This window comes from Chiloscyllium plagiosum, unplaced genomic scaffold, assembly GCF_037043375.1.
Source record: "Chiloscyllium plagiosum isolate Xiang-an unplaced genomic scaffold, Cpla_swu_hap1 HiC_scaffold_42, whole genome shotgun sequence".
Lineage (NCBI taxonomy): Eukaryota > Metazoa > Chordata > Chondrichthyes > Orectolobiformes > Hemiscylliidae > Chiloscyllium > Chiloscyllium plagiosum.
The window spans coordinates 15,484,957-15,510,113 of NW_028270180.1; the positions used below are offsets into that span (position 1 = coordinate 15,484,957).

At 44.0% G+C, this 25,157-nt stretch overlaps 1 protein-coding gene across 5 annotated transcripts in view; it reads right to left on the minus strand.

Moving 5' to 3' along the window:
• cd276 (CD276 molecule) overlaps nucleotides 1–25,157 on the minus strand; it is a 356,577-nt gene that overhangs the window by 43,399 nt on the left and 288,021 nt on the right. For 4 of the 5 annotated variants that reach the window (XM_087982239.1, XM_087982234.1, XM_087982236.1 and 1 more), the window contains one exon: nucleotides 12,328–12,363. The exons of the other annotated variant lie outside the window; for it this stretch is intronic. In XM_087982239.1, coding sequence (XP_087838365.1) covers nucleotides 12,328–12,363 — 36 coding nt within the window. The remainder of the gene's footprint in view (nucleotides 1–12,327; nucleotides 12,364–25,157) is intronic. 5 annotated transcript variants of the gene reach the window in all.

A 25,157-nucleotide genomic window follows, 5' to 3' on the forward strand; every position in this document is an offset into this window, starting at 1 on the left:
CTATTGCCACTGGCCTTTCAGGACGCACATCGAGAACATAACCATTCTCTGTTGGTGGAACAACATGTACTTATAGACTGTGAGAATTGGATATGTTCGGCCATTACTGCGTTGTTGAACCTGAAAAGCCAAAAGATTAGAGGAGACTATGGCTTTTCTATGCTTTTTACAATCAGATATGACCACTTACAAGTTCCCCTCCAAGCTCCTCACCATCCTGACTTGGAAATATATTGCCATTCCTTTAATGTCACTGGGTCAAAATCCTGGAGTTCTCTCCTTAAGGACATTGTGGGTCTACCTCCCTGGAGTGGTTCAAGGAGGCAGCTCACCACCACCTTCTCAGGGTCAACTAGCAACGGGTAATAAAATGCTGGCCCAGCCAGAGATGCCCACGTCCCATGAGTGAATAAAAAAAACTACAGTATTTCTCATCTTTCAAATGGAGGTGTTATAGAGTCATAGAATTGTACAGCATGGAAACAAACATTTTGGTCCAACTTGTCCATGTTGACAAAATGTCCTAAATTAATCTAGTCCCATTTGCCAGCACTTGGCCCATATCCTACTGATCCCTTCCTATTCATATACCCATCCAAACACTTTTTAAATGTTGCAATTGTACCAGCCTCCACCACTTCCTCTGGCAGCTCATTCTATACACACACCACCCTCTGTGTGAAAATGTTGCCCCTTAGGTCCCTTTGATATCTTTCCCCTCTCACCTTAACCAAGGCCCTCTAGTTTTGGACTCCCCTACTCTTGGGAAAAGACCTTGCCTAATCACCTTATCCATGCCCCTTATGATTTTATAAACTTCAATAAGGTCATCCCTCAGCCTTCAATACTCCAGGGAAATTAGCCCCAGCCTATTCAACCTCTCCCTATAGCTCAAAACCTCCAACTTCGGCAACATCCTTGTAAAACATCTTTGTGGCCCAACATTTCAATTCCTCCTCCCACTCTGCCGAGGACATGGAGGTCCTGGGCCTCCTTCACCGCAGCTCCCTCACCACCAGACGCCTGGAGGAAGAACGCCTCATCTTCTGCCTCGGAACACTTCAACCCCAGGGCATCAATGTGGACTTCAACAGTTTCCTCATTTCCCCTTCCCCTACCTCACCTTAGTTCCAAACTTCCAGCTCAGCACTGTCCCCATGACTTGTCCTACCTGCCTATCTTCTTTTCCACCTATCCACTCCCCCTCCCCCCTAACCTATCACCTTCATCCCCTCCCCCACTCACCTATTGTACTCTATGCTACTTTCTCCCCACCCCCATCCTCCTCTCACTTATCTCTCCACCCTTCTCTCTGCCTGTATTCCTGATGAAGGGCTTTTGCCCGAAACGTCGATTTTACTGCTCCTCGGATGCTGCCTGAACTGCTGTGCTTTTCCAGCACCACTCTATTCTAGACCCCCCCCAACATCCTTGTAAGCCCTTTCTGCACTCTATTGAGGGTAACAACATCTTTTCTGAAGTAGGGAGACCAGAATTAATTCCATAATCAGTCTTCAACCAGTATCGATTTACAATCCAAACCGTTCTTCAGCAGACTTCAGACAGTAGTGGCAAGGCACATGTCATCAGCTTCCAATGTTTTTGGAAAAACTGGTCTTTGGAACAGCTACAAAGCATTCAATATCGAGGACTTGTTTTGCTATTCAATTAGATCATGGTTGACCTGTACCTCAGCTCCATTTGCCTACTTTTGCTGCAGAGTCCTTAATCACCTGATCAAACCAAAATTGAGGCTTGAAAGCTTCAATTCCCTGCCGAGGATTCAGAGCCTATTGGGGGAAGAGAGTCCCAGGTTTCTACTAATCTTTTGGGCAGAAATGAGAGGCATGGCCTGTAATTTTAAGATGTCTCCCCTGTTCTGGAATCCCTGAACCAGAAGACATGTTTCCCTCCATTGCCTTTCGGAAATACTTCAGCTAAATCAAACTTCAGATTATTGCAATCCAAAGGGCTATTGCTGCAAATTCTGTGTCACTGGAGTGTGTCCATGTGCATGTTCCAGCTGTCATAAAGAGCAGTTGATACGAATTGGCCAAAGGTTAGGGCACATTAGTGCCTCAGTGACAGCATCCTTTCTTCAGGGCCAGAAAGTGCAGGTTCAAGTCCCACCTGGCCCAGATTTATGTCAGACTGAATAAAAATAATTTGATTACGTCTTGGCTTTTTTAGATAAGATCAAACACTACACCAGTTTTACATCCGTTATCCAATGAGAATATCTTAATCTGATTTCTGCAGCAGCAAGTTGAAACAGGGGATTGTTCCATCAACTCCAAAAGGATCTTCTTGCACAATAGCAGTCGCCCTGACTCTGAGCCAGGAGGGTCCGGGTTCAAATCTCAGCTGCCCCATAGATGTTTCAACCCAGGAGGGTGTGGTACATGCAAGGGAAAAGTAACATAGAAACAGAGAAAATAGGGACAGGAGTAGGCCATTAGTCCCATCAAGCCTACTCCACGATTCAAAGTAATCATGGCTGAGTAGCCCACAGTTACACTAGATGGAAATGTGTTGCTGGAGAAGCGCAGCAGGTCAGCAGCATCTAGGGAACAGGAGAATCGACGTTTCGGGCATTAGCCCTTCTTCAGGAATTCAGCCCTTCTCCTGTTCCCTAGATGCTGCCTGACCTGCTGCGCTTCTCCAGCAACACATTTCCATCTCTGATCTCCAGCATCTGCAGACCTCATTTTCTCTCCACAGTTACACGAGGCTGGATATTGTGAACAAACCCGAGAGTGTAGTGCTTAAAAAGCACAGCAGGTCAGGCAGCATCCGAGGAGCAGGAAAATTGAGGTTTCGGGCAAACCCCTGGGGAAGACAAACAAAAGTTTGCCTCATCATTTGGCAACACAATAAATAAAGAGAACACGAGCAAGTTCACACAATCTGAATTATCACTCTAAATCCTTTGGTATTCTGGTGAATCCATGTTGCACTGTATTTTATCGGCAACATATCCTTAGTGGATAAATTATTATATTAGTGAAAAATACCGTAAAATATGGTGAAAAGCTTTTGCTGTCACCATGATCTGGTGTCATTTTGAATAGCTTAAGAATAATTTTAAAATGAGTGACCTTAAAGAGAGTCCATAACCTTTCTGCCACCACCAGCGCCAGACCCAACCAACGTCAAAGTTGCTGTTTCTTGGGCGCCATCTTTCACCGTTGGGCCTCTGTTGATGCCGGGTGCCCCTCCGGCTCCTCAACGCCCGCCGCCATCACCACGCCCCGGACCCCAATGGAGCCATCTTCCCGGTCGATGCCATCACTGCCGAAGCTGCCGTTACGACGGAGCTCCTCCCAGAAGGTAAGCAAAAACGAAGAGAAAGAAAAAAAACAAGAAAAGGACATAGAAGGGGAAACGGACGGAATAAGCGGCCCTGGGCAGCTTATTCCGCCATCTTGACAGTGTCCAGAAAGGAACACTACAAACACATTCAGAGTGGGAGCAGTAATTTTGTGAATCCTAAGCAATATGGGGAGTGGGCAGGAACGTGGAATTGAGGTTGAGGCTACAACTGTGAGCGAAATATTGCAAGCCAGACAGTTTGTTCGTAAGTGTAGCTGAGAATGCGAGCCCAGTTCGTTCGGATTTGGTGACAGTCCTGCAAAGCAGTGTCTCAAAACGTGAAGAATCGCTCACTCTTGTGTCAAGATGAAGACTGTAGGGACAAATTAGCAAACACCTTTTGCTCTTTAAACACAAGATCTTTATTTAATAATTATTACATTGTCCAATACAGTTTGCATTGGACAATATATTCCTCAACAATTGCTGGCTGCCAAAGACGAAATGGAGCAAATTGCTCCTGAACACAGTAGGTGCCAGACACCTGTCAACATACAGCAGGAAGTCAATAGGAATCCAGCAGTGTAATGCCCAAGTGCCTGGAGAGATACTTGTTCTTCATTGTGTAATTTTATCTCATTGATTTTGCTTTGGACTTGAAAGCACCTTCCAAAAACTGAGGGGGCTTTGGCAAGTTTCTCAGTCTGTTAACAGATGTAGACAAGCAATAAGGACAGATTTCAGCAACTTGAAGTTGAGACTGGGCATGCTGGTTAACGTGAACCCCAAATTCATCGGCCGATGTCACACAAAGGTAACGCTCCTCAATTTTCAGTTTCTGAAATGACTTCCAGACTCAACAGTTGTTTATGAGTGAGAGTTACAGATTGCTGCTTCCTTAAGTCATCCCTGATTGATTCCTTTATCCATTGCGTCATCACCTGTCCCAATTCTCTGCCTCTGTCTGTCCCGTGCTGCCCTTCCAGATTGGTCAACTGAATACAATCAGTTCACATCCACCATTGATTTTGTCCTCTGCTTCTCCCTCCCTCACACGGCACCCAGCCTCTAATCTGAATGTTGCACTTTTTTATTTCACATCAGAGAAAAACAGTTTCTCTCTACTCCAAACACATCTCTGATCATCCAAACAGGTTATTCCAGATTATGGTGAGAAGGGGACATAACTGTAATGAATAGATGACGTCTCTTCTCTGGCGCATTGACCAAACAAAGTCAGTCATACAGTCAGAGTTATGCGGCATGGAAACAGACCCTTCAGTCCAACTCATCTGCATTGACCAGATATCTTATTTTAGTCTCATCCCATTTGCCAGCATTTGGCCCATATCCCTCTAAATCCTTCCTATTCATATATCCATCCAGACACCTTTTAAATGCTGTAATTGTACCAGCGTCTACCACTTCCTCAAACAGCTCATTCCATACACGCACTGCCATCTGTGTGAAAACGTTGCCCCTCAAGCCCCTTTTAAATCTTTTCCCTCTCACTTTAAACCTATGCTTTGTAGTTTTTGACCCCTCTATTTTAGAGAAAAGACCTTGGCTATTCACCCTATCCATGCCCCTCACGATTTTATAAACCTCTATAAGGTCATCTCTCAGCATCTTCACATTCCAAGGAAAAAGCCCCAGCCCATTCAGCCTCTCCCTATAGCTCACATCCTCCAGTCCTGGCAACATCCTTGTGAATCTTTTCTGAACACCTTCAAGTTTAACAACATCTTTCCTTATTGGCTGGATTAAGTTTAAACAAAGCTTAACAATTAACTGTCAGTCATCATCGAACTGGTGCATTCTTCACTCGAGGAGTTGGATGTCATGTATGGTCCATTTGTCCATTGCACTCAGCTGCTGACTACACTGGCTTTGATAAGCACAGCACACCACTGTACACCCCCACCTTGTGATGGGCGCTACATTAATGTAAAGGTAAAATAGACAATAGACAATAGGTGCAGGAGTAGGCCATTCTGCCCTTCGAGCCTGCACCACCATTCAATATGATCATGGCTGATCATCCTTAATCAGTATCCTGTCCCTGCCTTATCTCCATAACCCTTGATTCCACTATCCTTGAGAGATCTATCCAACTCTTTCTTAAACGAATGCAGAGACTGGGCCTCCACTGCCCTCTGGGGCAGAGCATTCCACACAGCCACCACTCTCTGGGTGAAAAAGTTTCTCCTTATCTCTGTCCTAAATGGTCTACCTCGTATTTTTAAGCTGTGCCCTCTGGTTCAGCACTCACCCATCAGAGGAAACATGTTTCCTGCCTCTAGAGTGTCCAATCCTTTAATAATCTTATATGTCTCAATCAGATCCCCTCTCAGTCTTCTAAACTCAAGGGTATACAAGCCCAGTTGTTCCAGTCTTTCAGCTTAAGTCCCGCCATTCCAGGAATTGACCTCGAGAACCTACGCTGCACTCCCTCAATAGCCAGAATGTCTTTCCTCAAATTTGGAGACCAGAACTGCACACAGTACTCCAGGTGTGGTCTCACCAGGGCCTTGTACAGCTGCAGAAGAACCTCTTTGCTTCTATACTCAATTCCTCTTGTTATGAAGGCCAGCATGCTATTAGCCTTCTTCACTACCTGCTGTACCTGCATGCTTGCCTTCATGGACTGGTATACAAGAACACCCAGATCTCTCTGTACTGCCCCTTTACCTAAATTGATTCCATTTAGGTAGTAATCTGCCTTCCTGTTCTTGCCACCAAAGTGGATAACCATACATTTATCCACGTTAAACTGCATCTGACCACTCACCTAACCTGTCCAGGTCACCCTGTAATCTCCTAACATCCTCCTCACATTTTACTCTGCCACCCAGTATCATCAGCAAATTTGCTAATGTTATTACTAAAAGTAGCCATGACTTGACCTACATCACGGGGCTGCTCTCTCATTTCATTAGATTAGATTAGATTAAATTTCCTACAATGTGGAAACAGGCCCTTCGGCCCAACAAGTCCACATCAATCCCTCCAAAGAGCAACCCACTCCCCTCTGACTAATGCACCTAACAACTATGGACAATTTAGCATGGCTAATTCACCTGACCTGCACATCTTTAGAATGTGGGAGGAAACTGGAGCACCTGGAGGAAAACCATGCAGACACGGGGAGAATGTGCAAATTCTACGCAGACAGTTACCTAAGGCTGGAATCAAACCTGGGACCCTGGCACTGTGAAGCAGTAGTGCTAACCTCTGAGCCACCGTGCCACCCATTTGTGAGGGATGCGTGGTGCTGGTTTAAACTTAGGGTCACCACGCCTCAGGCAAGGGGAGAGGTTGAGAAGGAGAGTCCTGAGAATTGAACCCATGCTGTTGCCATCACCCTGCATTGCCAACTAACCACCCAACCAATTGATCCAACCTCCCTCTCGATGGTACATTAACACCCAGACAAAGGTCTATATTTCAGGAAAACAGCAGGGTCAAAGTTAAATCAAGAAATCATGGCACTATTGCTTGCTCTTTGTTAAAAAAAGAAAGTCTGGAGATTACAGGGTTGAGGAAAACCATTGGTCCACTGTTGTTAGTAACATAGGTACCAGGCTTCTTTCCACATCAGTCAAAACCAGTTAACATTAGAGCTGGACTGTCACTTTGCCTGCAATTCAATTCACCCTCTTCTCCCAACTAATGGACTATTCATAACGCAGACAGTAAACAGGGAGCACCTTATCAGCATTAAGTTCATCTTTAGATTTGGAAAAGCATCTCATTGAGAATTATACTGACTCACACACACGTTCCAGAGTTCAAAGATTTCCATTAACTGAATTTCAATTCTGCTGTGAAGCTTTTGAAAACATTTAAATCAGATTTGCGCAGTTGACTTAATGATGAATAAAAGTAAATGCACAAGCAAGTTCAAACTCACCATTGATAACGCGGCAGTGAAAATGATATTTGCCACTCACCGCTAGCTAACTGACTTATCCAATTAACCTTGGAGCTCTCCCTTTCGTCCTCTCAGGATATTGTCATAATTCCTTCAAAAAGATCCAATTTGGTGCGCACATATATAATTGGTGCTGGTTAAAATATATTACTCAGTCACATCTCATTGGCACATTGAGGTCCAATAAAGGACAGTTGAGTACGCTTGAGAAGAGTCCGATGGGGTTGAGGGTTATTGTGCAAACAAACAGCCGACATCTGGAACCAACTCCATAAAAACGGAATACAAAAGTACAAGGTTTTCTTTCTCTTGGCTGTGTTTTGATTGGTTTAGCGATGAGATGGTTGTGTCACGTTTCGTAGCCACAGGCTCGTGCTCATTGAATGTGATGATGAAGGATTGAAGGAAGCAGAAGTGGAGCCCAGCAGGGACTGGTCAGGCTGAATGGTCTGCCTCTGTGCCATTGGGTGTAGCTTTAACTGTGGCGCACCCTCTGATGGCAGCTCAGGATGTAGGGTGGCTCAGTGGTTAGCACTGCTGCCTCACAGCAACGGGGATCCAGGTTCGATCCCAGCCTCAGGCAACTGCCTGTATAGAGTTTGCATATTCTCCCTAAAATTTGCGTGGGTTTCCTCTGGGTACTCCAGTTTCCTCCCACAGTACAAACCAATGCAGGTTAGGTGGATTGGCAACACTAAATTCACTGCAGTGACCAGTTTTGTGCAGGCTAGGTTGGTTGGCCATGGAAAATGCAGGGTTACAGGGAGAAGGTAGGGGTTCTCTTCAGAGGGTCCTCAAAGCATACTCAACTGTCCTTTATTGGACCTCAATTTGCCAATGAGACTCGATCCACACTGCAGGGATTCTATGACTCCACGAAGTGGGCTCCACTTCCTCTCTCTTGCTGGTGAGGTGGTAGTGCCCTGCCTCTGAGCCAGGAGACCTGGGTTCAAGCCCCACCTACACTGGAGACCCGTCATAACATCCCTGAACAGGTCGATTAGAAAACATTGTCTCCCATGGAGAGATGTGTATTTCTAACATTGACACACTTAATGGCATCCCTATCATCATCATGATGGCCACATCCAGTTTATTTGCACTTTGCCAAAACAATGGAAGCTGGCACGAAGTGCTTTTTGCCGGAAACAAAACTGAACTTGCCGCTCTCATGCCTTGGGAGCTTTCGACTATGTTTTACGTCAGTTGTCTGCTCTCACATGGAGGTGACGCTGATTAACTGTTCCAAGGCATTAAATGACTATGATGTGTGCTGCAGCTGTCAGCATTTCATTTACAAAAGACTCATATTTCAGTCGACACAACATCGCATTAGATCCCATGATCCTTCATTACAAAACTGAGTCCAGATAAAAATTGAAAGAGCAACACAGCAGGCCATTATGAGGCAACAATCGACTGGGGATTACAGTTTTATGGCAGGCATTGACTAAGATATTTTCTACTAATCTACTAGAGGTCAACATTCAATAACAGTGTCAGCTTTTTCCATAAAACTGAACAAAACATCTCACTTTCTTTTTCATTCCACGAAAATACAGCCATTGTTGGCAACACCAACCTTCATTGCCTAGCTCTATGCAAGGCAATGACCAACCAGGCCCCTTCAGAGGGCAGTTAGGAATAAACCGCACTAAAGTGCATAAAGGCCAAACCAGGCAGCGACAGCAGCTCGCCTTCCCTGAAACATATTTGGGAACAAGATTTTTTTTTTCTTAATGGATCATCATGAGCAACAAAGACCTTTCAGCCCAGCTTCATTTCAAGAATTTCATTTAGAATCTTAAAATTTGAACTCACATCTCTGGATTATGGGTCTTTTAACATCGGCATTATGCCACTAGAAGATTATAAAATGCCAACTCTTGTATGTTCTGTTTAAAGTGGGCGGCACGGTGGCACAGTGGTTAGCACTGCTGCCTCACAGCGCCAGAGACCCGGGTTCAATTCCCGCCTCAGGCGACTGACTGTGTGGAGTTTGCACGTTCTCCCCGTGTCTGCGTGGGTTTCCTCCGGGTGCTCCGGTTTCCTCCCACAGTCCAAAAATGTGCAGGTCAGGTGAATTGGCCATGCTAAATTGCCCGTAGTGTTAGGTAAGGGGTAAATGTAGGGGTATGGGTGAGTTGCGCTTCGGCGGGTCGGTGTGGACTTGTTGGGCCGAAGGGCCTGTTTCCACACTGTAAGTAATCTAATCTAATCTAATCTAATCTCAGTAATCTAATCTAATATAAATTATTCAAATAATTTCATAAACAAACAATCAAACAGTCATTTGATCCGATTAGGGCAAATGCTGAGAGATTTACCCCTGAACTGGAGAACACAGGAACACACTTTCAGGATAAGAGACTACTTGTCTGGGACTGAGCTGAGGAGGTTTCTTTTCACTCAAGAGTTGAGACTCTTTCGAATTCCCCATCCCAAAGGGTTGTAGAGACTCACTTACAGTTAAGGCTGAGGTCAATAGTGTAATGGTAACATTGTTAGATTAAAAATCATACACCAGGTTATAGTCCAACAGGTTTATTTGGAAGACGAGAAGCAGCACTCTGAAAGCTAGTGCTTCTAAATAAACCTGTTGGAGTATAACCTGGTGTTGTGCGATTTTTAACTTTGTCCACCCCAGTCCAACACTGGCACCTCCACATCTTTGTTAGATTAGTAATCCATAGTTCCAGGCTAATGTGCTAGAGACATACGTTCGAATCTCACTATGACAGATGGTGAAATCTGAACTCAATAGAAGTGTGAAATTAAAAAAATAGTTGGCCTAATGACGACTATTAGCCGGAAATGATTTAAGGCTTGCCATTGCTAAATGCTCTCTCTTCAATTGCAGGGAAGTAATGAGAACAAGTTTGGACCCAAAATATTTTGGCAGCAAGATATTCCGGCATCTGCTGACTGTTGTTCCATCTGTCTCAGTAATGCCCTTCAGGGAAGGCAATCTGCCCTCCTTAACTGGTCTGGCCTACATGTGAATCTAGACCCACAGCAATGTTGTTGACTCTTACCTGCCCAATGGGCGAATGAGGGGTAGGAAATAAGTGTTGGGCCTACCAATAGATTAGATTAGATTAGATTACCTACAGTGTGGAAACAGGTCTTTCGGCCCAACAAGTCCACACCGACCCTCTGAAGAGCAACCCACCGTGACCCATTTCCCTACATTTAACCCTGACTAATGCACTTAACACTACGGACAATTCAGCATGGCCAATTCACCTGACCTGCACATCTTTGGACTGTGGGAGGAAACCGGAGCACCCAGAGGAAACCCACGCAGACACTGGGAGAATGTGCAAACTCCACATAGACAGTTGCCCGAGACGGGAATCGAACCCGGGTCCCTGGCGCTGTCAGGCAGCAGCACTAACCACTGAGCCACCGTGCCGTCATAGATGCCCACATTTCATGAATGAGTTTAAAAAAATGGACTGTTGATCTCTTCGGGAATCAAAAGTTAAGGTGCAGTGGGCAGGAAAATGGAGTGAAGCCCAAGATCAAACATGATCACAGTTATTGATGGATTAGGCTTGATGGGCCAAATGGTCTAATCCTGCTCCTAACTACTATGCTCTTGTGAAAACAATTGTTAATCGCTCCAACCTATCTCCATAATGGAAGTTTCTCATCCCTGGATTCTCATAAATCTTTTCTCATGCCTTCATATCCTTCCTAAAGTCTGGTATTCAGAGCTGGATGGAATAGTGCAGCTGAGAATGAACCAGTGCCTTTCACAAGATCAACATAATCTTCTTGCTCATGAGCTCCACAGTGCTATTCTTAAAGCCTTGGCTCCCATATGTCTTATTGTAACTCTCTGAGCGTGTCCTGCGACCCTCAGTGACTTGTGAGAATATACACTGAGCTCCCCGGGCTGCTGCATCTCCTTTAGAACTGTATCTTTTATAGCCGGATGTCTGGTGCTTTTCGTAAATCTAGTCCTAATCATATTGCCATTTACAGCATCTTGGTGTGCGTAGTTTTGTTGCAGCATTTCCTACATTAAACAGAGATTACACTTTTCAAAAAGTATGTTATTAGCTGGAAATAATTTAAGATTTTGCAATTGCTGGGTGCTCTCTCTTCAAGTTCCTCGGAGTGACGATAACCGACAGCTTGTCCTGGACTTCCCATGTAGATGAGATGGTCAAGAAGGCACAACAACACTTTTTCTTCCTCAGGCAGCTCAGGAAATTTGGCATGTCCATAAGGACCCGCATCAACTTCTACAGATGTACCAGTGAAAGTATACTGTCATACATAATGGCCTGGTACATATGCTCTGCCCAGGACCGTAAGAAACTAGAGGAGTTTGTGTGCACAGCCCAGACCATCACAAAAGCCAACCTTCCATCCATGGACTTACACTATTGTGGAAAGGCTGCCTACATCATCAAAGACCCCTCCTACCCTAGTAATGATCTCCTATAACCTCTTCCATCAGGCAGAAGATACAGAAGCCTGAACACATGCACCAGCAGGTTGAGGAACAGTTTCTTCTTGGCTGGAATTAGAATGGACTCTCTAGCCTCAAATAATGCTGATCTTGCTAATGTTGATCTCGTCTAGCGCACACCCTGTGCAACGTAACTTGTATGCTTCTGTCGATGTCTTTTTGCTGTGTACATCCTTGTTTACTATGACCTGCTCCTTAACAAAGCTTTGCATTGTGCCTCGGGACACGTGATAATAAATAAATCAAATCAAATTGCAGGGAACTCAACCTGCACTTGACCCAAAAATAGCAATCAGGTTTCTACTTACATCAGCGAGGCCTATTCCCTGAATCAGGAAAGGCCTTAGGTACTCAAACAAAACCACCTGCTCCATCACTGGTATTAAGCACTGACCACCTTTAGGCCCATTATTATCCCTTCATTTAAGCAAGGCCACACTAAATCCACTCCACCATCTATCATTACAAGTAAACAGAGGTCATCTGGGCAAGTTACCTCAGGAATGCTAACAGCATAGAACTGTGGCTGATGATATAACACATGTTAACATGTTAGCATAATATGTACCACAATTAATATAGCTACTCGTTAACCTACCTGTTCTTGCTTCTGTCTCTTCTTCTGCATCATCTTCTGCAAGTAAACAATAAGATTTATTTAGTTAATGTAAATTAACATGGATCGATGAGAATACTGATTGAAAACTAACTAGCTTAGTTCCTACCTACCAAATCATGCTCGAGTTGCAAGTGCTTGGTCCCTAAGTGAAAGTCACTGAGTTTTATTTCACATGTTCAAAGAGCAAAGGCATTACAGCATGGAGCATGGCTTGTTGGCATTGATAAATATTCTATTGTTACTTCTGGACCTTAGAGTCATAGAGGTTACAGAATGGAAACAGGCCCTTCAGCCCAACTGGTCCATACCGCCCACTTTTCACAATTAATCTAGTCCCATTTGCCTGTGTTTGGTCCATATCCCTCCAAACCAATTCCATCCATGTACCTATCTAAGTGTTTCTTAAATGACAAAATTGTACTCGCCTCCATCACTACCTCTGGCAGCCTGTTCCAGACACTCACCATCCTCTGTGTTAAAAGCAATTGTCTCTCCGGACCCTTTTGTATCTCTCCCCTCTTACGTTAAGCCTATTCCCTCTAGTTTTAGACTCCCCTACCATGGGGAAAAGCCGTTGGCTATCTGCCTTATCTATGTCTCTCATGAATTTATAGACCTCTATAAGGTCGCCCCTTGTCCTCCCACACTCCAAGGTAAAGAGTCCCAGCCTATCCAGCCTCTCCGTATAACTCAAAACTTCCAATCTCGGTAGCATCCTCGTAAATCCTTTCTGCACTCTTTCTAATTTAATAATATCCTGTCTATAGCAGAACTGCATGCGGTACTCTAAATATGGCCTTACCAACACCTTGTCCAGCTGCAACAAGATGAATCAACTTCTTGCAATATCAAAGGAATGTTTGGGCTGCTCATTCCCAGCTGTTTTAGCTTAACAAAAGCAGGCATAGTCCATTTTAGTTGGACTAAAACCCATACATGCTACATGCAAACGATGGCCACATTTGTGACGTTTAGCAATAGAATCATCATTCTAATACTCATCTCTTCCAAAGAACTTTCACTGGTAGGCTAGGGCCTTGTGGCTAATTCTGGAACTTTTTTTTGTGTGAACCTCACTCATGGTAGAGTGGCTAAAATATTGGCAGGAAAACAACAGAATTCAGCTGTTAAACATTTCTTCACATTTGGTTTTTGCTGGGCTGCCACCTTCCTCACTCTCCCTTATGAGACAGGAAACACTTGATCTTTCAGCTTCTATAATTCTTTCAATTCTTCACAGGCTGTGGGTGACACTAACCTGGCCAGCATACTGCCCATCGCTAATCACCCAGAGGACAATTAAGAGTCACATGTAGACCAGACTAGGTAAGGACAGCAGTTTCCTTCTCTCAAGGAACCAGATGGGTGTGTACAAAGGTGGCAACAGTTTCATGGTCATTAGACTCTGAATTCCAGATATTTATGGAAATTCCACTATCTACTACAGAGTGTTTTGAACCCAAGTCCCCAGTGTGTCTCGGATTAATAGTCCAGTGATAATACCACTAGGTCATTACTTTACCTGGCAGCTTGGCTTTATTCATAATGGCAACAGACATGACAAATCCGTGATTAATCCAGACATGACGAGTTGAAGACTGTACTAATCCAGTGTATCAAAATCAATCCTAACTTACTGTATTAAGTACTCAATGAATTCATAGAAGGGACATTTGGGAGGATAGCTCTTAGTAAAATGTATTTGCTACAAATTGACATTATTCCTTTGATCGTAAAGTATTTTTGTAGCTTCTCTCCCCCTCAGCTCCTCAACATGGTGACTCAAGCCAGGGGTAGGAGGTGATCTTCCACCTTCTGGTATGTCATGTTCCTGGTCAATATATGGCACTCTGACCTCGACCTGAGAGGGTCAAGTCTCAGTCTAGGACTCGATCACAGAAACCAAAGCCAACACTCACCTCACAAAACAAATTATCTTTTTATCTTACTACTGTTTGTTGAATTCTGCTGTGTGAAAATTAATTGCCATTTTTCTTGCATTACGGTGACAAATCTTAGCAAATGTTTTATTGCCTTGAAAATCCCTTAGGATTTTGGATAGGATTGTGGATGTGCAGATCATTCTTTTATTTTTTTTTTAAACCAGGAAGAGTTTTAATAGTTAACTCTGAACCTGCCTTCAAACTCAATTACAATTGGAATCACAGGACATCCAGAAGAAGCAATAGTTTCCAGTTTCATTTCCTCTCACTATCTCAATATTGTCACGATCAATGTCATAATTCTCTGGCTCAGCTAACTAAACACAGAACGGGCTCCAAACACTGATGACCCTAGGTCTACACCATTTTGACTTACACAGTTACTTATTGAGTCATTGCTGTCAAGATCTTTAAAGATCCCAGCACAGCCACATAGGAAGATCTCAATCAGATGCTTCTTTCACCTAATTATATGCTGAAATCAAGGATTTCCCACACCCATAATTCAAACTAGTAGTTAAATCTTTACGGTTTTAGGATTCAATTAGAAAGGTGGGTACACCATCACCTGCAAGTTGCCCTCCATGCCACATCAATTTGAAATTTCATTTTGTCTCGGTCGCTGGGTCAAAATACTGGAGCTCGCTCCTTCACAGCACTGAGTGTGACTACACCATGTGGACTGCAGTGGTTCAACATAGCAGCAACCCCTTTCTAAGGGCAACTTGGCCAGGCTATAAATGCTGTCCCAGTCAGCCAACCCCACATACCATAAATGAATTCTTAAAAAAAATGTACAGCATCTGTATGCTTCAAGGCACTTTACAAGAAAGTGAAATGCATTCACTATTGCAATGTATGAAACGTGTCAGCTAATTCACACACAGCAAGTTCCTGCAAACACCAACCTGACCAGGACATGATCATTCTGTTCAACTGTTATAGTGGAGGGATAAATATTGGTCAGGACACAAGGACTTTACTTTGATGCAATGACACTGGATCTTCTACATTCACAGCGTGAGCAGATGGAATGCCAGGAAGGGCAGTTCCTCTAATTCCTTACCCAAATGGTGACATCACCTAAAGCGAAGCCTTCCTTCACTAGTGCAGTGGAATGTTAACTTTGTGTCTCAACTCTCTGGGATGGGAACTAGAACTATGATGAGCAAAGGCTAAACAGGTTGGGAATCTAATCACTGGATTTTCGAAGAATGAGAGGTGATCACGCTGAAACATATTGGATTCGTAAGGAGCTTGACAGGGTAAATGCTGAGAGGATGTTTCCGCTCATGGGAGAGTTGTGGACCAGAGGACACCGTCTCAGAATAAAGTCTTCGATTTAAGATGGAGGAGGAATTTCTTCCCTCAGAGGGTTGTGGGTCTTTGGAACCCCTTTTCACAGAGAACTGTGGGGGCAGAGTCCTCATGTATATTTAAGGCTGAGAGATATAGACTCTTGACTGATCAGTTGGGGAATCAAGGGTTACAGGGAAAGGGCAGGAAAGTGGATGTGAAGTGTGTTGGATCAGCCCTGATCCTGTTGAATGGCGGAGCAGGCTCAAGGCACTGAACGGCCTCCTCCTGCTCCTATTTCTTATGGTCTTAAGGCACAGGTAGCTCCAATCAGAATATGCTACATTCTGGGAGATAGTGAGGGCTGCAGATGCTGGAGAGTCGACGTCAGACTTGGCATAGTACAATCTTCAACTCGTCATGTCTGGATTAATCATGTAATATCTGTTGGCATTATGAATCATATCATGGGAAATACATCTACATCTACATAGGGCTGTAAATGCATATAGACACATATGGACAAAAGTGCACAGGACAGGGCAGGTGTAACCCTGGATTGGTTTAATTGTTTCTCCCACTTGAATATTTATCAGCTCAAGAATGAAAATAAAGTAGCACTTGAAGAGAAATGCTCACTTGATAGGAAACCCTGGCAAAATAAAGATAAGAGAATCAATTAAATGCAACGATCAGCTATAAATATCTTTAAGATTAGACTGCACACCGTCATTATTACCAAGCTTAAACTGCATGTGTATTTTCAGTAAATGTAGCCAAGGAGCTATACGAGCAGTTCTATTGAAATACAGTCACTGATAGATTGTTCTATAAACGGTGGAACAGAAACTATTGTTCCAGTCAAATATCCTTTCAAGTTATATGGAGCACAGTGAAAAAAATGATCACAACTGCTTGGAGCTGTAACAGTCTGAAATATCCTGATCAGTCTCCTGACTAATTAATGATCCAAAACGTCTGGACAGCATTGACTCAGAGCTCACTTACACTGCTCACAAAGAGTTCGGCGACCTGACCCTTTTCGAATTTTCAGCCAGGACGTCTGATGGAGGGAGGGATTGTGGGAGGGAGTAATGGAGCCGTGAGTGAATGGATAAGTGTATGGGACCCAGGTCGGGTGAGGGTTTAGTAGGGTTGGGTTGGGGGTGGTCGAATTAGTCGGGGGGGCCGGTGGGGTGGAGTTGGTTGAGGGGTGATGGTGTCCCTAATTGGTTTCATGCAGAATACCCCACACAAACCTGTTGGATCCTGAAAGTCGAACTTTGGATTCTGACCTGGAACTTCTTTCTGACACCACTGGAGTAGAAATACGCCATTTGGCTCAGCAAGTCTGCTCTGCCATTCATTGAGGTCATGGTCAACCTAATAATCTTCAAATCCACTTTCTTGCTCCATCCACAATAATGATTAAAAATCTGGTTATCTCCGCCTTGTATATGCTGAATAATCCAGCTCATCACTGCCCTCTGCAAAGTAATTCCTCCCCATTTCTGTTTTACTTGGGCAGTTCCTTTTCCTGAGATTATACCCACTGGTCCTAGATTCTCCCAAAAGGGGAAATAACTTCTTGGCATCTATCTTGTCGAATTGAATGGAATTTATTGTCACGTGTACCGAGGCACAGTGAAAAGCTTTGTCTTGCGAGCAATACAGGCAGATTTCAGAGTTAGATCTAGATAGTAAATCAGAGGCAAACAGCGGCAAAAACAAAAACACAGGTACAGGCGAATGTTAAGGGTTTGTGACTCCATTCAGTATTCTAACAACAGCAGGGTAGAAACTGTTTCAAAATCGGCTGGTGCGTGTGTTCAGGCTTCTGTACCTTCTCCCTGATGGTAGACGTTGTATAAAAACATTGCCAGGGTGGGATGGATCTTTGAGAATGCTGGCAGCCTTTCCTTGACAGCGGGCCTAGTAGATGGATTCATGGATGGGAGGTTGGCCTTTGTGATTGTCCAGGCCGAGTTCACCACTCTCTGTAACCGTCTCCAATCTTGAAGGTACAGTTGCCATACCAGGTAGTGATACATCCAGACAGAATGTTCTCGATGGCGCACGTATAAAAATTGGCAAGGGCATTCGCCATCATGCCAAATTTCCTCAGCTGCCTGAGGAAGAAGAGACTTTTTTTGGACCTTTGTAACCAGTACGTCCACATGAAGAGTCCAAGAAAGCTTGTTGTGGATAACCACTCTCAGGAGCTTGACATTCCCCACTCATTCCACCTCTGTGCTGTTAATGTGGGGGGGCATGAGTAACATCCCGCCAAAGTCAACAATAAATTTCTTGGTTTTGCTGGCATTGAGAGTTAAATTGTTCTCAGTGCACCTTTTTTCTAGGTCTTCCACCTCCCATCTGTCGTCTATTTCATCGCCATCTGAGATTTGACCGACTATGGTGGCATCATCAGCGAACTTGTAAATGGCATTCATCTGGTATTTGGCGATGCAGTCATAGGTATACAGTAGGGGGCTGAGTATGCACTCCTGGGGGGCTCCAATGTTGAGTGTTAGTGAGGATAAAATATTGTCCCCAGTCTTCACTGATTGTGGCCTGTGGATCTGGAAACTGAGGATCCAGTTGCAGAGATTTGGGCTTAGTCTGAGATCACTAAGTTTAATAATCAGTCTCGAGGGGATAATAGTGTTGAAGGTTGAACTGTAGTCAATGAGTAGGATTCTTATGTAGCTGTTCTTGATGTCAAGATGTTCTAGGAAGGAGTGAAGGGCAAGTGATATGGCATCAGACGTGGATCTGTTGGTCCGATAGACAAATTGGAGTGGGTCAAGAGTAGGGGGGAGGCTGGAGTTGATTAATGCCATGAGCAGCCTTTCAAAGCACTTCATGAGCACCGAAGTTAGGACCACTGGGTGGTAGTCATTGAGACATGCTGCATGAGCCTTATTAAGCACGAGGATGATGTTGGCCCTCTTGTAACAGGCAGGGATAGTGGCCTGCTGCAGGGAGAGGTTGAAGATGTCCAAGAAGACCTCTGCTAGTTGATCTGCGCATGCTCCTAGTGCATGGCCTGGTACTCCATCTAGTCCCATCGCTTTCCTTGGATTCACGTTAAGGAAAACTGATCTAACCTCTGATGCAGTGACTGTTGGGATAGGTTCGTCAGGACCTGTCAAGCCACTGATGAATCTTGTATGTTTCAATATGGTCTCTTGTCATTCTCCTAAACTCTGTTTCCGTGCTATATGACTCGATTTGCAAGGACTCCAAAATCTATCCACCTTTGGATTTCCTTCCACAATCCAAAGGTGTCCAGGTTAGGTGGATTGGCCATGTTAAATTACCTATAGTGTCTAGGAGGATTAGCCATGGGAATTGCAGGGTTATAGGGAGGGAATAGTCTGAGAGAGATGCTCTTCAGATGGACGTGATGGGCCAAATGGCCTGCTTCTACACTATAGGGGATCTATGATTCCATGAAGGCATCTCACCACTGCCTTCTGAAAGGACAATTAGGTGATGGACAATCAATACTGACTCAGTCAGCAACATCCACACCCCATGAAAGAGAAAAAAATCTCATTTCTGCATTTCCAGTCACTTTTTGTACAGTTTCTCCAAGCAGATTTTCAGCAGCAATGAACAAAAATGTGTTGCTGATTTTAAAACAATAGAAAATGCAGGTCCTTCTGCAGTAAATAGAGAGGTCAGCTAACATTGTGATTGTAAACCATTTGCTACAATGAACAGAATACAATGGTCTACAATTTGAACTACTAAGTATTCAAATTTTTCGGTTGTAACACACATACTAGGAAAAGTCTTTGCTTTTGATTTTGCTTTTCCAGCATTCGCCAGAGTACTGCTTAAAAAGCTGTCATTGTTTTACACTTCACATTTCTGAACTTCACGTCAGTGGAAAAGCAATGTTCCTTTGCTGTTTCATCACAGGGTGATACCTGAGAGGATGTTTCCCCGATGGGAGAGATGAGAACTGTACAAATAAAAGGTCTTGCTTTTAAGATGGAAATGAGTAGATTGTTTTTCTCTTGGGGTTGTTAATGTGTGAAATTCCGCTCGCCCAGACACCGTTTAAGGTCAGCTCATTGAACATATTCAGGGTAGAGTTAGACAGATTTTCATCAAAGGAGTCATGGGTTGTGGGTAGCAGGCAGTCAATTAGAGTCATACAGCATGCAAACAGACCCTTCAATCCAACTTGTCCATACTGACCAAGTTTCACAAACTAAACAAATTCCGCTTGCCTGTGTTTGGCCCATATCCATCTAAATCTTTCCTATTCATGGTGCTACCCAAACATCTTTTAAACATTGCGACTCTTCCTGCATCTACCACTTCTTCTGGCAGTTCATTCCACATATGATCCAATCCCTGTATGAAAAGGTTGTCTCTCGCACCTTAAAAATATGCCCCCTTGTGTTGAATTTGCTTCATCCTAGGGAAAGACTTTTGCTAGTCAACTTATTCATGCCTGTCATGATTTTCTAAACCTCTGTAAGGTTACCCCTCAACCTCCTATGCTCCAGGTAAAAAAAAAGTCCTAGACTATCCAGCCTCTCCTTAAAACTCAAACCTTCTATTCCTGGTAGCATCCTGCTAAGTCTTTTCTGAATTAATAATATCCTTCCAACAGCAGGGTGACCAGAACCGTACACAGTACTCCAAATGAGGCCTCATCAACGTCCTGTACAACTTTAACATTACATTCCAATTCTTACATTCAATGATCCGAACAATGAAGGCAAGTGTGCTAAATGCTTTCTTAACCACTCTGTTCTACCTGTGATGCACATATGTCCCTGAACCCTTGGGTCTGTCTGTTGGATAACACTACCCAGGTCCCTACCATTAACTTTTAAGAGTGTAGTGCTGGAAAAGCACAGCAGGTCAGGCCACATCCAAGGAGCAGGAGAATCGACGTTTCGAGCAAAAGCCCTTCATCAGGAATGTAACTGAATAAGGCCTGCCTTATATCTTTTACCAAAATGTAATATCTCACATTTATCCAAATTAAGTTCCTTCTGAAACTTGTCAAAGGCATTGCTCAAGTCAATGTAGACACATCTACCACTCTACCCCATCAATCTTTCTGAAGTATCATTGAAGTTGAGATCACACTCAAATTGGCCAAGGATCAGGTTCTGTGAGCCAAGTGGCCTTCTCTTGCTAAGTCCCACATTCCTTCGTTAAACGTAAGTTGTTAAAACTTGAGTCCACCCAAAACTGATGTCAAATACACTTGGCAGCAAACACAGAAAGCACCAATCAATTAACTGAAGGTATCATGAAGGACGAGAAAGTGAGGACTGCAGATGCTGGAGACCATTCCTGAAGAAGGGCTTATGCCCGAAACGTCGATTCTCCTGCTCCTCGGATGCTGCCTGGCCTGCTGTGTTTTTCCAGCACCACATTTTTCAACAATTGAAGATATCATGAAGCCATGTTAAGAAGCCAATCACCTTGACATGACACTGGAAATAGAGCATGGAATTCTTCTCTGAATATGATATGCGATCCCCAGTCTAATCACAGTATTTACAAAATTCTACATTTATATAGGCTCTGTCATACTGGACATCCCAAAGTACTTTACAGCCAATTAAATTATTTTCGAGTATCACCATTCTCATACAGGAAATGCAAAAGTGAATCTGAGTACTACAAGCTCCAGCAAACAGATGACGACACTGTGGCGACGGCACGTGATATTTGTTGAGGGAAATAAATTGCCTACTGCCTTGAACAGAACTGCCTTATTCAATTCACCAGTCCCACCCATAGCCTGCAGCAGATAAAGATGGCAGCTCACCATTCGGTTATTAAATAAAAACTAAAAGAACTGTAAATCAGAAAGAAGAACAGAAGTTGCTGGAGAAGCTCAGCAGGTCTGACAGGGTCTGTGAAGAGAAGTCAGAATTAATGTTTTGAGTCCTTCCTCAGAATTTAATAAAGGGTCACTGGACCTCAAATGTTAACTCTGACTTCTCTTCACAGACGCTGCCAGACCTGCTGAGCTTTTCCAGCAACTTCTGTTTTTGACTCAGATGTTAATGTCTGCTAAATCGTATTGGTTAGTTTGTTCATGCCTTTACTTCAAGCTGGAGGAGAAAGTGAGGTCTGCAGATGCTGGAGATCAGAGCTGAAAATGTGTTGCTGGAAAAGCGCAGCAGGTCAGGCAGCATCCAGGGAACAGGAGAATCGACGTTTTGGGCATAAGCCCTTCTTCAGGAATCGAAGGGCTTATGCCCGAAACGTCGATTCTCCTGTTCCCTGGATGCTGCCTGACCTGCTGCGCTTTTCCAGCAACACATTTCCAGCTTTACTTCAAGCTAAGTATCAATTTTAAATCGGAGATTGATATGTTTTTTGTGGGCAAATGTATTAAGGGACATTAGCCAAAGACAGGTGAAATAATCCCACAGAGGCAGGTATCCCGTTACCAAGTCACCCTTTATTTACACGTGGAGAGTCCTTGACATTGATCCAGCTCCCTTAGAGCCAGCTCTCAGAGCGAACAGAACCTCTGACACTCCTGTTTATATCTGTCAGCCAGGGCTCCCTGATTGGGTTAATAGTCCCAATCAGGGTACTGATATTCTATGAGATCCACCTGGTTGACCTTGTTACAATCACTACAGCAGATGCACAGAGTTAGGCTACAGATCTGTCATGATCCACTGATTGGTGGAACAGGCGTGAGTGGTTGAATGGTCTATTCCATGTTCCTGTGTTCCTAACAGGAGGTGGTTATTGATTGGCTCAGCACATATACATATTACATAGAAATCTCATGGTGCTGTGGTAGTGTCCCAATCTCAAGTCCCACTTGCTCCAGAGGGGTGTCATAATATCTCTGAACAAGGTTGATTTGAAAATATGATAACGTGTAATATGTAGGGTTTGAGAGGAATGGGAGGAACAATAAGATTGAGCTGTCAATCAACTCGAGATGCAAAGGTGGTACTTTATCTCACCAACTGCTTCAGATCCAAACTGACAACCCACCACTTTCTCAAGAGCAATTGGGGATGGACAATAACACTGACAAGGCAGAGCCTGTGAAATAATTTTTAAAAAGAATTGAAGGGAGATTAAATTGTGCCTTACAAGAGTGTGAAGAGCTTTGATCGAGTAAAGGAGGAGAAATAGATTCGAGAATAGGAACCGGATTTAAGATTAATTGGCAAGAGAGGCAGATGGGGGTCGAGAAGCACTTTGCATTCAATCTTGTTACAAACTGGAATGCATTGTGTGAAAGGAAGGAGGGAGAAAATTGCAGGCTGTGAGGAAACAGCATGGCATTTGGATTATATGGATAGAGACAGCTCTGTGCTTAAAACTCTATGGCACGACAAAGGTTGCACAATAATACAGTTTTGAGCACTCCCCTCATAGCAAGTGACCTTTTAGTAATTTCATAAATATTTATTCGCTGAATCAAAAGGACTGATTTGAAGATGAGTGGATTGTTATTCTTACCTTGTTGGTCCTCTTAAAATTCTGATCAACGTAAAGGACTTATTTAGCATCTTCTGACATAGGCAACCTTTTTCTTTTTAATGTTCTTGGACTTTACAAGAAGGTGACTATTGAGAATTGCACAATTTCTACAGTTGTCAAAAATATGCCCATATTGTCAGCAAAAAAAATGCAATCTTTGTTATGTGAACAGACTAGCCCTTAAGACATAGGAGCAGGAGTCCATTCAGCCCGTCAAGTTCGTTTTGCCATCCAGTGAGATCGTGGCCAATCTGACCATCGCCTTATCCCCTTATCCCTTGATTAATTATTGATTAACTAGACTTTTCATCCGATAAAAGAGATGTGGGAGCAGGATTTTGTCGGGAAAAAAAATAGACTATCAACAATAAAGAAAATGAAAATATTCATAAACCACTTTGGACGAATGTCAGCATAGGACAAGAAACACACGACCAAACGGGTGACCAAACCCTGTACAGCGCTATATTTAGTCAACATATTTTTTAAAAGTTCATTCACAGAATGAGGGCATCACTGGCTGGGCCAACATTTATTGCCCATCTCTAATTGCCCAGGGGGTAGTTAAGAGTCAACTGCATTGCTGTGGGTCTGGAGTCACATGTAGGCCAGACCAGGTAAGGATGGCAGTTTCCTTTCCTAAAGGACATGAATGAACCGGATGGGTTTTCCTGACAATTGACAATGGACTCCTGGTCATCATTACACTCTTAATTCCAGATATTCATCAAATGTAAATTCCACCATCTGCCACAGTGGGATTCAAATCTTAGTTCCCGGAACTTTACCTGGGTCTCTGGATTAACAAGGTAAAAACAATGACTGCAGATGCTGGAAACCAGATTCTGGATTAGTGGTGCTGGAAGAGCACAGCAGTTCAGGCAGCATCCGAGGAGCAGTAAAATCGACATTTCGGGCAAAAGCCCTTCATCAGGAATAAAGGCAGAGAGCCTGAAGCGTGGAGAGATAAGCTAGAGGAGGGTGGGGGTGGGGAGAAAGTAGCATAGGGTACAATAGGTGAGTGGGGGAGGGGATGAAGGTGATAGGTCAGGGAGGAGGGTGGAGTGGATAGGTGGAAAAGAAGATAGGCAGGTAGGACAAGTCATGGGGACAGTGCTGAGCTGGAAGTTTGGAACTAGGCTGAGGTGGGGGAAGGGGAAATGAGGAAACTGTTGAAGTCCACATTGATTCCCTGGGGTTGAAGTGTTCCGAGGCGGAAGATGAGGCGTTCTTCCTCCAGGCGTCTGGTGGCGAGGGAGCGGCGGTGAAGGAGGCCCAGGACCTCCATGTCCTCGGCAGAGTGGGAGGGGGAGTTGAAATGTTGGGCCACAGGGCGGTGTGGTTAATTGGTGCGGGTGTCCCGGAGATGTTCCCTAAAGTGCTCTGCTAGCAGGCGTCCAGTCTCCTCAATGTAGAGAAGACCGCATCGGGAGCAACAGTCCAACAATAATATCTAGGCTGTCACCTCTCTAATAACAATTAGACATAATTATAATTACACGGCAAAGCTGATCTCAACAGTGACCTCTTCACTCATATCTTTTCCCTGCCTGATGGATGCTCTGTAACGATAACACTTTTTAAAAAAAATCCATTCAGGAAAAGCTTCTATTTTACATAAATTCATGCAGTTTTTGAGCTCAGAGTTCTACATGAATGCATGCAATTTTTGAGCAAAGTACAATGTAACCCTGCAAGTACAAGTTCACCCCACAAAATATATGTGTGCATGTGGGTCTTTGTCTGTCTGTGTGTGAGTGTCTGACTGGGTTGGGGGTTGAAAAATGTGTTGCTGGAAAAGCGCAGCATCCAATGAGCAGGAGAATCGTCGTTTCGGGCATAAGCCCTTCTTCAGGAATGAGGAAGGTGTGCCAAGCAGGCTAAGAGAAAAGGTAGGGAGGAGGGACTTGGGGGAGGGGCATTGGAAATGCAATAGGTGGAAGGAGGTTAAGGTGACGGCAATAGGCCGGAGAGGGGGTGGGGGCGGAGAGGTTGGGAAGAAGATTGCAGGTCAAGAAGGCAGTGCTGAGTCCGAGGGATGGGACTGAGATAAGGTGGGGGGAGGGGAAA